Here is a 12,660-nt window from a genome sequence, read left to right on the forward strand (position 1 = left end):
GCCAAAAAACACAAAGCAAAACAAACAAAAAACAAACAACGCAGCAGCAAACAAACATGACCAATTTTGTGATTTATCCTTAGTTCACTCGGGATTTCCCCCCGTCCGCAAACTGTACCCTTTTCCCTGAGGGAGACCTGGATCTCCAAATGGGAGGCTTCTGTGCAGTTGTGTTGTTTTGTGGTTGCTCCTTTGCTTCCCTGAGCTGCCTCCCACCCTTTGCAGTAACTGTTCCTGAGCTCTCCACCTGTAGTCTGGTCAGAGGGTCATGTGCAAGGACGCCTTAGGGATGACCCATCAGTGCTCAGGTGGGCCCCTCCGTCCCAAATCCTCCCCTGTCAGGCGGTGTGTTGGACATGGACTCCCCTACAAATCTTGCAGGCCCCTTCTGTTCCCAGGCTCCTAAACAAATCTGAGGTTTCTATTACTCCCCACCCCAGGAAGAATATTCTACCCTAACCTCTGATTACTGCCTCTCAGTTGCTCCCTCCCGTGCCTGCTAGCCAAACTCTTAATTCCTTTATCTTTGAGAAGATCATTTCAAAGTCTGAGCATCTTCTTCATGTTCTGGAGTGTACACGATGCCTCTGCTCTCTACGCTCCCAGCTTTGGTTCCTGCCAGACAAGGCCCAGCATTTTAGCTTCTAAAGAAACCTCTTCTCTTCTGCTGACCTTTAGTTTTTCTCTTTTCTGGTGCTGTAATGATCAGGAGGCACTGCTCAGGGAGAGAAGGGATTGCTGAGACGGAGAGGTGTACTGGCTAGTTCCTTAAGACATTGTCCTATGAGGGTCGTTTCAGGTGTCCCGCCTGTCCAAGAGGCTGCGCCGAGGACCTCTGAGCTCAGGTCTCTTCATGCCTCTATACATAGATATATATGTATGCTGCCCAGTATCTTTTAAGATGTCTATTAGAACTTCTTTATAAATGCATTTGGGGATACGTTAGGAGTTTCGGATTAGCAGATACACACTGCTGCTGCTGCTGCTGCTAAGTCGCTTCAGTCGTGTCCGACTCTGTGTGACCCCATAGACGGCAGCCCACCAGGCTCCCCCGTCCCTGGGATTCTCCAGGCAAGAGCACTGGACTGGGTTGCCATTGCCTTCTCCAAGATACACACTACTATATATAAAAGAGATAATTAACAAGGACCTACTGTATAGCACAGGGAACTATACTCAATATCTTATAATAAACCTGTAATGGAAAAGAATATGAAAAAGAAAAGAAATATATACATATATATATGTTTGTGTGTGTGCTCAGTCATGTCCCACTCTTTGGAACCCCATGGTCTGTAATCTGCCAGTCTCCTCTGTTCATGGAATTTTCCAGGAGAGAATGCTGGAGTAGGTTGTCATTTCCTTCTCCAAGGGATCTTCCCAGCCCTGACCCAGGGATCGAACCCATGTCTCCTGCATTGGCAGGCAAATTCTTTACCGTCTGAGCCACAGGGAAGGCCAGTGTATGTAAATATGAATATATGTGTATGTATTACTGTGCTATACACCAGAACCTGACACAACATTGTAAATCAACTATCCTTCAATTTAAAAAAAAAATCAAACTGATGGATTTTGGGAAAAGCATTTCACTTGATAATAGTTGTGACTCACATCTTCCTTTCCTCTCCCCACACTTAGCATGCTGAATGGAAGAAGAATGTGCCCAGTTTGGAGGCTGGTATAGAGGCAATCCTCAGGTGCAGCTCCTGCATCTGTAACTAGGAGACTCTGATTTTAGCTTCTCACCTCCTCAGACCTGTCTTTGGTGGTGGTCTTTGGCCAGGTAAATTTGCACCCAAACACTAGCTTGGGAAGAATTTAGTTTTGATATGTAAAAACAGTGCAAGGTGCAAATGTGGCATAATGGATCCCTTTAAATCATATGGAAATTATTCATTAGCTACATTAAGACTTATAAAGATTTTAGATTTTTCTCAAGAGCATCTGTATAGAAACTCCCACCCACCCTTGGTTCTGTGAACATCTCCAGTAATATCCTGTCTCCCAAGCCTCCTTCCCATCTTCCCTATGGAAGGATTGACTTCTGTTTACCTAACAACTCAGGTAGCTTGCTTGAAGGAATGCACCTCTTTAAATGCTGTAAAACCTGGAACATCTGAGCTGAAGGCATACAAGGAGACTTTTCAATTGAGCAGGGGCACCATCCTCGCTGCTCAGCCCCTGGCTGTCAAGACTCAGGCTCCTGGGGACCCTCGCAGGCTGGTCCCAGGGGCTGGCTGCTGCTCTGTTGGATGCTGGGGCCAATGAGTGGTTCATGTTAGCACAGCTGAGAGAGGCCAGGCCTCTTGCAGAGACCTGACTGAGCTCGAACCTTGAAGGGAAATAAACATGAAGACTGTAAGAACTACAAACAGCCTGACTTCCAGAAGGCAGGGTTCTCTCTCTGCCCGTTCTACTCCATACTGGGAACTGAGACAAGAAATGGACTGCCATCCTGTATCTGCAAGCAGCTGACAGACGACCTCTTCTGGGTGGCTCTCCAGCTCCCACAGGCTTGCGTGGAGCACTGTGACCTCTTAGCTCTTCTCTCCTTTTGAGAATAAAGCTGAGTTCCAGCCTCTGTTGGATCCTCTGTTTCATTCCAAGGATCTGTTTCTTCTCCAGGTGTTTGACATCAGGAATGGTCTCGCTTAATAGATGAGACTTCTAGTCCTACACAGAGGGATATTTCATGTACCAGCAATTAAACATGGATAGTCATGGGAAGGTGGGGGCTTCCCTGGTGGCTTAAATGGTAAAGAATCTGCCTGCAGTGCAGATTCAATCTCTGGGTTTGAATCCATGCATTCAATCCCGGGTCGGGAAGTTCCCCTGGAGGGAGGGCATGGTAACCCACTCCAGTATTCTTGCCTGGAGAATTCCATGGACAAAGGAGCCTGGGGGGCTGCAGTCCATGAGGTTGCAAAGAGTCGGACACAGCTGAGCAACTAACACTTTCACACTTTCTTTCAATGAGAAGGAGAGATTTTCCTTGCTTTGGCAGTCACGGTTGGAGCCATTCATTCATTTGTTATTTAAGTTTTTCAACAGTTATTGAATACCTGCTCTGTGCAGGCCATTGTACTAGGTTCTAGAGATATAAGACAAATAAGACATATCCCCTCCTCTGAAGGAGCCTAATGTCTGTTAAACTAAGGCAGTCTGAAGAAATTGGTGTAATAAAAGGTTATTATGCTGTGACAATTACATGGGGTCTGGTGGAAGGACAAAGAGGTAAACATTGATTCTAGGGAGTGGAGGGTTGGGGTGGGGTTTGGACCCAGAAGAGCTTCATGGAGGAATTAATGCTCAGCTAAGTCCTGAGGGTGACTAGGTGGTTGTTGCAGAAAATACTGGTAGGGAAGGCAGCCTAGAGGAGAAAGCAGCATAGCCAGAGCATGGAGAAATAAATTGGGTTGTTCTGTTGGGAAACTCCAAGGAGTGTGGTGTGGGAGGTCTCTTGAGTACCAGGCTGTGACAGGAGATGTGATAGGAGCTTTGCTTTGCAGGCGAGGTGGCTGAGCTGAAGAGTTTGAACTTACAGTCGCAGGGTTGAGGAGAACAGAAGACCAAGCTAACATCAGGACGGTGACAGTTACATGGGGCTCAGTGGAAGGACAAAAGAGAAGGACACGGATTCTATGGAGTGGAGGCTTGGGTCGGGTTTGGACCTGGGGTTGGTGCGGTACTTGGAAGTGAAACAGAGCAGTTTGGCCAAGAGACCAGCATCAGCATCCCTTGGGAACTTGTAAGAAAGGCAGATTCTCAGACCCCACCCAAATCTCCTGAATCATACTCTTTGCAGGCGGGATTCAGTGGTCCAATTAGATAAGACTTCCAAGTGATTCTGATGCTTGCTCAAGTTTGAAAACTACTGAGAAGGAGAGTATAGGAAGAGCTGGAAAGAGAACACTTTTGTCTTGTGGGGTGAAGATGATGAATCTGGGCTTGAATGTGTGGAGCTTGAGATGTCTGAGGGAATGTCTAGGACAATTAAAATATAGGCCAGGGACCCACAGCATCAATGTCGGTTGGGACGTGGTTACAAGTGCAGGATCAGACCCCCACCGGCCGACCTCCTAAATCAGAAGCTGTAATTTGACAAGATCCCCAGTTATTCTGCATGTACATCTCAGGTGAGGAGCAGTGCTAATCTAGAGGTTAGTTAGGTCGATGGAACTGATGCTCAAAAGAGGGGTCTGGGCAGGCAGTAGACATGTGGGTGTTGTCAGTTTCAGGTGGTAGTCATAGATGACACACTTCAGGGTCCACGTGTTGAGCTGGGAAGAGGGAGCTAGATGTGGTGTCTTTGCTTGGATCATCACACTGACTGGTCAGGATTAACATCACCAAGCTGGACAGCATCACACATAATGAGCCTCTGGGTGGCAGCCAGCTGGTTGCAGGGAAAATGTTTTATGTGTTTGTTACTCTTTCCAAAATGCTGTTTGTAGCTATTTTCTCAAGAAACAATTTCCCCAGACACCCATAGAAGGTCGTTGGAAGAACTGAGACCAGAACTTGGTGTCAGAACCCTTGCTGTCCTGTTCTTACCATTGTTGGGGAGGGAGGCTCTGCATTTACTCATGTTGTCAGGCTTGGAAATGTGGACAAGCAGAAAAAAATATCACATATGAAGCTCATAGATCGATAGAAGTGTGTTAAAGGTTGTTGAAACAAGTGATGGAAAATGAATGATAAAAACTGCTTTCAGATTCAAAACATGCACTCCTATGGTAACCTCAATTTGATCTTTAAAACATCTTCGTAAGTAGATAAGCTGGGAATTATTCATGATCTCACTTAAAAAAATAACAGTTGTATTGAGATAATTAATGTACCATAAAATTCACCATTTAGAGTGTATAATTCAGTGATTTTTAGTGTATTCACAAGGTTGTGCAACAGTCACCACTCTCTGATTACAGAACATTTCCAACATCCCCCAAAGAAACCCATACCCTTTAGCAGTTGCTGCCTAGTCTCCCCTAGTAAGCAATAATCTGCTTTCTGTCTCTATGAGTTTGCTTGTTCTGGACATTTCATATAATTGGAATCATCCAATATGTAGCCTTTTGTGTCTGGCTTTTTTCACTTAGAATGTTGTTGAGGTTCATCAGTGTTATAGTTCGTATCAGTACTCCATCCATTTTATGGCTGAGTAATAATACAGTATATGGATAGACTATGATTTGTTTATCCGTTCGTCAGACAGATATACATTTAGGTGGTGTCCATGTCTTGGCCATTATGAACAGAGCTGTTATGAACATTCACGTACAAGATTCAGCACAAGTCTTTGCATAGACATGCATCTCCATTTCCCTATATACCTAGGAGGGTTGGAATTGCTGGGTCACATGGAAATACTCCATGCAACTTTTGGAGGAACTTCCAGATAGTTTTCCAAAGTGACTGCACCATTTTACCTTCCCACCAGGAATGTCTGAGAGCTCCAGTTTCTCTGCATCCTCTCCAACACTTGTTATTATTTGTTCCTTTTATTATAACCAGCCTAGTGGCTGTAGCTCTCGTTTTCTAGGTAAGAACATAGAGGGTGTGTTTTTTGTCCAAGTTTGGAGAGCTGGTAAATGGCCAAGCTTGAACATTTTTTTAAAAAAGCAAATATTTATACGAAACATGCTCTGTGTCAGGCATTGTTTAAATCCTTTGCACTTAAGTTGTTTATGTTTTACAACAACCTGGAAGCAAGGCAGTATTATCATCTTTATTTATTAATGTATGCAGGGCCAGGGCTGGATCTGAGATGCAACATTTAAGGAGACATCACAATGCTGAGAGTGACTATCTCTTTTTTTTTTTATCAAATTGGAATATGGTTGCTTTATAATGTTCTGTTAGTTTCTACTGTACAGTAAAGTCAACAGCTATACATAGAGAAGGCAGTGGCCGCCCACTCCAGTACATATGCCTGGAAAATCCCATGGACGGAGGAGCCTGGTAGGCTGCAGTCCATGGGGTCGCTGAGAGTCAGACACGACTGAACGACGTCACTTTCACTTTTCACTTTCATGCATTGGAGAAGGAAATGGCAACCCACTCCAGTGTTCTTGCCTGGAGAATCCCAGGGATGGCGGAGCCTGGTGGGCTGCCGTCTTTGGGGTCACACAGAGTCAGGCACGACTAAAGTGACTTAGCAGCAGCAGCAGCAGTGTATAAAATGTCGATCCCAGTCTCCCAATTCATCCCCCTCCTTCTCCCTTGGTTATCTATCCATTTGTTCTCTCTGTCTGTGTCTCTATTTCTACCTTCTAAATAGGTTCATCTGTACCATTTTTCTAGACTCCACATATATGCATTAATAAACAATATTTATTTTTCTCCTTCTAACTTACTTCAGTCTCTATGACATTCTCTAGGTTCATCCCCATCTCTGTGAATGACCCAGTGAGCACCTCCATTTGCATCCTACGTGTTTCAGAAGGACTAGTGACAGACCCAGATTGCATAATTAGCAGGTGGCAGAGCTGGGGTTCAAACCCAGGAAACCTGGCTTCAAAGTCCAAGTCTAACAACTGCTATACTAACATCAATGTCCTTGACTTTCAAGTCAGGCTTTTTCTGTTACTTTCTCAAGACCTAACCTTCTTAACTTAGCTACGACTTTGACAAATGGAAAAATCCCAGAGCTGGGTGATGGGCAGATGAAGCAAAATTGATCAACCTAACAGCTCCCAGGCACCTACCACATGAGCCCCTGGAAGGGTTAACTGGCTGCACAGATCCCCTCGGCCACATCTGTGCTTATTATCCCAACTCTGCATAAATCTACCCTTGCAAGTGGCCAGATGGACTCTGTCCTGTGGGGAAGAGGCCATTCTGAACCATCAGGATTATTAGCTCTGACCGGCTGTAAGGGAAACACACATTGTCCTGGCCAAGTGGGGATGAATCTGCTGCTTGTCCAAGTGTTCTGAGTCAAGAATTCAGAAATCATATCTCTCACAAGCACACTCTAATTGGCTGCTCATTCTCTGTAGTCTGTTTAACAGAATTAACTGGTCGCTTGTTTCTGAATCATCCTCTTTCCAATGGTGTTGCTGTTTGGATGGGTTTTGAATGGTTCTTAGCAGAGCCTCCCATGAGGCAATGTGAATATAAAAATATACATTTGCACATGTATATGTTACCCCCTCTGGGGTGATGGGCAGCCTTTGAAAAGATGCTTACACAAGTCATTGGCCAACTCTAAGTTCTCCCTCTGCCTCCTGGACTTCCCAAGAGCAAGGTCAAGTCAGTCTGGGTTCAGCACCTCTCACTGATTGAGCTACAGCAGTGCATCCTGGCTCAAACCAGCAGAATTTTTGTCTGTGTCACAGGCTAAGAGGTTTTTGAAACAATTTTATAGCTATCTTTCTCCATTAAACCTGAAAAAATTTATTGTTGCATTCTTACTCTTTTGCTTGGAATTTCTGTTCTATTCTGTGACTTTGTCAAAGTAGTGGGTCTGTGGACCCCAGCATCACCATTATCACCTGAGAGCTTATTAGACATTAAGAATCCTGCCCCTTCCCCAACCTACTGAGATAGAATATGCCTCTCAATAAGATTTTTGTGCACATTCAAATTTGAGAAGCGTCACTCCACGTGTGTTTATTTCTCTATTACCTTTGGTTGGGGTTTCCACCCGTACTTACTTTGAAGCTAGAATTTTTATTAGGCTTTCAGATCTTTAAAAAAAAAGAAAGACACACACAGAGAAATTCTTTCCTTCACTTTTGCATGATGTCATTCATTTTACCTGGCCTGCCACAAGAAGAAAAAAGCAAATTACATCCAACACACATATATATATGTGTGTATACACACACACACATATATGACTAACTTCTTAATTGCATCTCTTAAAGCAGCATTCTGAAACCCCCATCATTAAGAGTCTTAAGTGTTGCCAAGATTAATTGAGAAATGCCTAAAGGCAAAATAAACACCAGCACAGTTTAACTCAAAACTATATCAGCTAAGAATGAAGGTGCAATTTGTGATAAAGATGTTAATAATTAGTTGTGGTCTGTTAAATTTTATATTCAGTGGTTCTGTAGAGTGAAGAAAGAATTCTTCAAGAGGGCAGAAATTAGTGTTTCACCTTGATTGCTGTTTTAATGTGCTTATTTTAACGGGGCCATCCTGTAGGAACCCTTGGGCACATTTCCAGTTTTACATAAATGTAGAATTAATTATTATGGAAGCATATAATTTTAGAGCTGGAACAACCTTCACAGTCATTTAATCCAGTTCAGTCATTTTACAAATAAGTAAGAGTTATGTGACTTACTTAAATCCTTCCACACAGTATTGGAACCTTGCTTCCCACCTCTCAGATGAGTGATGATGAAACCTCCTGAGATTACTCAGATAGAAGTTCTTCCTCTTGCCTCAGATTACCAGCGCATTTCTTGTTGTATTGCTTCCAAGGCTGTTTCCCCACCTTGTGTTATGTTCTAGTTACTTCCAGTTGTATGGTTGGGGTCTCGGGAACCCCATCTGATTCACTTTTATATTTCTTCATCATTCCTAGCTCTGTATTTTGAAAACAGTAGTTGTACAATAAATTTGCATGGAGTGGTGTGCTAGAGCTGGTTTTGCCTCTTTGCTAGAGCTGATTGTGTCTTCACATTGGTAGCTTGCAATTGGCCATGGTGGGAGCATTTGCACTATGGAAATGGACAGAAGCTATAAATCAGAGATTTTTTTCTCCCTGGGGGGAAAAACCCCTCTGTTTACATAATTGTCATAAGATCCCACTGGGCAACTGCTCTTGGCAAAACCTAAAGATCCATACGAATGTGAAGATGGCCCTTTACCCATTATTCCTTGTGAGTTGACTTAAATGATGGAGTAGCCAGTTGCTCAACCTCCTCAAATTTCTTCAGGGATTGAGTTTGACCCAGGGAAAGTCAAGGCTCAGGACTGCATTAGTCTTTGGTTGCTTAGTTAAGTTCCTCTTGCCTGGAAAAGCTATTTGGACATGAATGGTCATGGAAACAGGGTCTGAAATATTAGTACAGTTGAGTAAGGAAAAAACCCCACTAACTATTATTGGCAGGAGAAAAGTGAACAAGATGTTATTATGGCTGAGATGACTATTTTCTCTTTATTCTTCTCAAATACTATATATAAAATAGATAACTATTAATAATGAGAACCTACTGTATAGCACAGGGAACTCTACTCAATACTCTATAATGGCCGATATGGGAAACGAATCTAAAACAATGGATATATGTATAACTGACTCACTTTGCTCTATACCTGAAACTAATACAACATTGTGAATCAATTGTAGTCCAATAAAAATCAAAAATCCTTCAGTGGCTCCCTACAACCTACAAAACACCCAAACTCCCTGACATAAGACACATACTAGCCACAGCTTACTGTTCTAACTTCATTTTCTACCGATCACATCACCCACTGTTGACTCCACTTTCATTCTACGTTCCAGCCTCTGGAGAGCTTCTGTTTTGGCCTAACCCTTCCCCTGGAAAGCTCTCCTGTTACCTCTCCGTTCCACCACAGGCTCTCTCCCAGGCTTCTGTTCCTACCCAGTCCCCTCTCCCATGGACCAGAGGCTCTGGATAACATGAAAATCCTCTCTTGTGTGTTTCTCTTTAGGAGCAGGACCCGAGGTCCCATCGGCCCTGGCAAGTATGGTTATGGGAAGGCCCCGTACATCTTGCCATTGCAGACGGATTCTGCACACCCACCCCAGAGGCTTCGGCGGCAGAAGCCCTCACCCCGGAATTCCAGGTCCCAGGGGGCCGCTGGCTCTAGCCATAGCTACCACCCTTCAGCTCAGCAGGCCCCCCAGCATGGACCTCTGTACCAGAGTGACAGTGGCCCGCATTCTGGACTGCAAGCCTCAGAGGGCTCTGTCTACCAGCTGCCTTTGACCCGTGACCAAGGCTTCCCTGCAGCCTCCAGTCTCTTCCACAGCCAGGAAGCAAGCAGCAGCCCTGGGCTGGGGGCCCCCAGGGCAGCTCAGAGCTTCTCCCAGCCCACCAGATCTACAGCCATCTCCTGCATCGGGGCCTATCGGCAGTACAAGCTGTGCAACACGAATGTGAGTACATCCCGCCCGAGACTGGCCCTGGAAACAGCTGCTTCTCTCATCTTTCTGTTGGTCGGCAGTATGCGCGATAGAAGACAGCAAGGGCATGGTTTTTTAGACCGTGTCAATGCTCCCTTCCTCTCATTCCTCTTCATGTGTTCTCCCATATACTTTTTTAAGGTTATTACTTTAGTAACTTACAGATGACTTCTGGAGTCATTTATTGATGATCACTATTGCTGATCAAGCCTACTGCCACATTCTCAGTGGCTTTATATTAACACAATTTTTTTTTCGCTTATTGGCCTGTGAGTCAGGTGCAGTTTAGCTAATTTAGGGCAACCAATGATGGTGCCAAAGATGGGGGAGTTTGGGGAGATTTGACTATCATGGGTATCATCCAGTAAGTTTCCTGGAGGTTCCCTGAAAAAGTCTGACAGTGAAACACTGCTGAAGATTCCATAGCTGATGACTCTCCAGCAAAGCAAGTTATAAATGGAAGCTATACAAGATGACCAAAGATGCTTTTTTAAAAAAAAAAAAAAAATAGTTTGTGTGCTGTGCTCACTCAGTCATGTCCAACTCTTTCGACCCCGTGGACTCACCAGGCTCCTCTGTCTATGGAATTTTCCAGGCAAGAACACTACAGTGGGTTGCCATTTTCTCCTCCAGAGGGCCTTCCTGACCCAGGGCTTGAACCTTTGTCTCCTGCATCTCCTGCATTGGCAGGAGGATTTTTTTTTTTTTTTTTTTAACCACTGAGACCTGGGAAACCAATGTATCAGTTTAAAGACTTTATAATGAGTTGGCCAAAAAGTTCTTTTGGGTTTTTCCATCTTACAGAAAAGCCTGAAAGAACTTTTTGGCCAACTCAATATAAAGAGACAGAAATAAGAGAATCTTTAAAGGTTAAATTTCCAAGTTGCTATATTTCTCATTAATTATTTAATCTGCCTTAATAGTCTTACTGGGTAACAGGACAGCTGTTATATATTAGCTTCAATTTCCTCATTAAAAATATATTTCCTGCCACAGAGTCCATAGAAATGACTTAATTTGTGATTTTAATAATTCCTCTGAATGCCTGGATTTCTTTTCAGCATGTTCTTCCACTGACAGACTTCAGGAATTATTGATTTTTTAAAGCAGTAATTTTCCTAAAGCCATTACTAATCAGTCAACCAGGAAGTCTTAACTGAGCATCATTGCTTGTCTTGTAATGGATGAGGCTCCATGGAAGATAGAAGTCATATTATCTACCTCATAGAGTTGTTATGAGGATCAACTGAGCTGATATTAAGAAAGTGCTTTGTAAACAAAACAAAACAAAATACTTGTGCTCATCATAAGACATGGTCCCTGTTCTTGAATATCCATTGCAATTCTTTTAAAATGAAATTAGTTAATTTCTAATGTAGAATACACTCTCCCATTGATTAGTATGTGTCTTAATTTTGAGGACCAAGTAATCCATGAAGAGAAGGAAAAGAGAGAAGGCATTTAGCATATATCAGCTTCCCAGGTGGTGCTAGTGCTAAAGCAGGAGAAATAAGAGGTGTGGTTCAATCCCTGGGTCGGGAGGATCCCCTGGAGGAGGGCATAGCAACCCACTCCAGTATTCTTGCCTGGAGAATGCCACGGACAGAGGAGCCTGGTGGGCTACAGTCTATTGGGTCACAAAGAATCGGACGTGACCAAAGCAACTTAGCGCACCCTTAGGACACTCAAACAGACCTGATGTAAACTTAGCATTTCTTTCATTTAACCTCTGTTTTTGAAGCATGCACTTTTTTTCCAGGCCTATGCTGCCAACAGCAGGGCTGTATTTGCCTATGTAGAAGCTGTGGTTTCTTCTGGTGCTGGATAACTCCACTACTGAGGAGACTGAATTGCAAGGAATATTTTTTTAAATTCTCGTGAATTCATGATGTCTGCATCATTTTGCAAATAGGTAAAGCAGTGTCTCACACATCTTCTTAGACGAAGAAGTAAATGTTGACAAAGGATTGTACAGGTTTAAGTCCCTTCTTTTCACTGTAACACTTTGCACCCCGTCACCCCAAGCCACATCCTACTTATCCTTATTGAGAGACATGTTTCCTTAGAGGTCACAGTAATACACATCTTCTTTTTAAAATACTGGGGTATGGTTGCTTTACAATGTTGTGTTTCTGCAGTAGAATGAAGTGAATCAGCTATATGTATATGTATAGGTATATGTATATTCCTCCTTCTTGGACCTCCCTCCCAGCCTCCCAACCCCCCCATCGATGTGGCCACAGAGCCCCGAGCTGAGCTCCTAGTGCTTTATAGTAGGTTCCCACTAGCTGTGTATTTTACACATGGTAGTGTACATATGTCAGTCCTAATCTCCCTATTCATCCCACCCGCTTCGCCCTGTGATGTCCACATGTCCCTTCTCTACGCCTGCATCTCTATCCCTGCCCTGCAAATAGGTTCATCTGTACCATTTTCTAGATTCCACATATGTGCTTTAATATACTTTATTTGTCTTTCTCTTTCTGACTTACTTCACTCTGTGTGACAGACTTTAGACCCGTCCATGTCTCTACAAATGACCCAGT

The 12,660-nt window shown here is 43.6% G+C and overlaps 1 protein-coding gene across 1 annotated transcript in view; it reads left to right on the plus strand.

The window, feature by feature from the left end:
- Positions 1-12,660, plus strand: part of THSD4 (thrombospondin type 1 domain containing 4) — a 624,907-nt gene that overhangs the window by 112,419 nt on the left and 499,828 nt on the right. Inside the window, exon 5 of the mRNA XM_070468752.1 lies at positions 9,640-10,087. Coding sequence (XP_070324853.1) covers positions 9,640-10,087 — 448 coding nt within the window. The remainder of the gene's footprint in view (positions 1-9,639; positions 10,088-12,660) is intronic.

This window comes from Odocoileus virginianus, chromosome 6 (assembly GCF_023699985.2).
Source record: "Odocoileus virginianus isolate 20LAN1187 ecotype Illinois chromosome 6, Ovbor_1.2, whole genome shotgun sequence".
Lineage (NCBI taxonomy): Eukaryota > Metazoa > Chordata > Mammalia > Artiodactyla > Cervidae > Odocoileus > Odocoileus virginianus.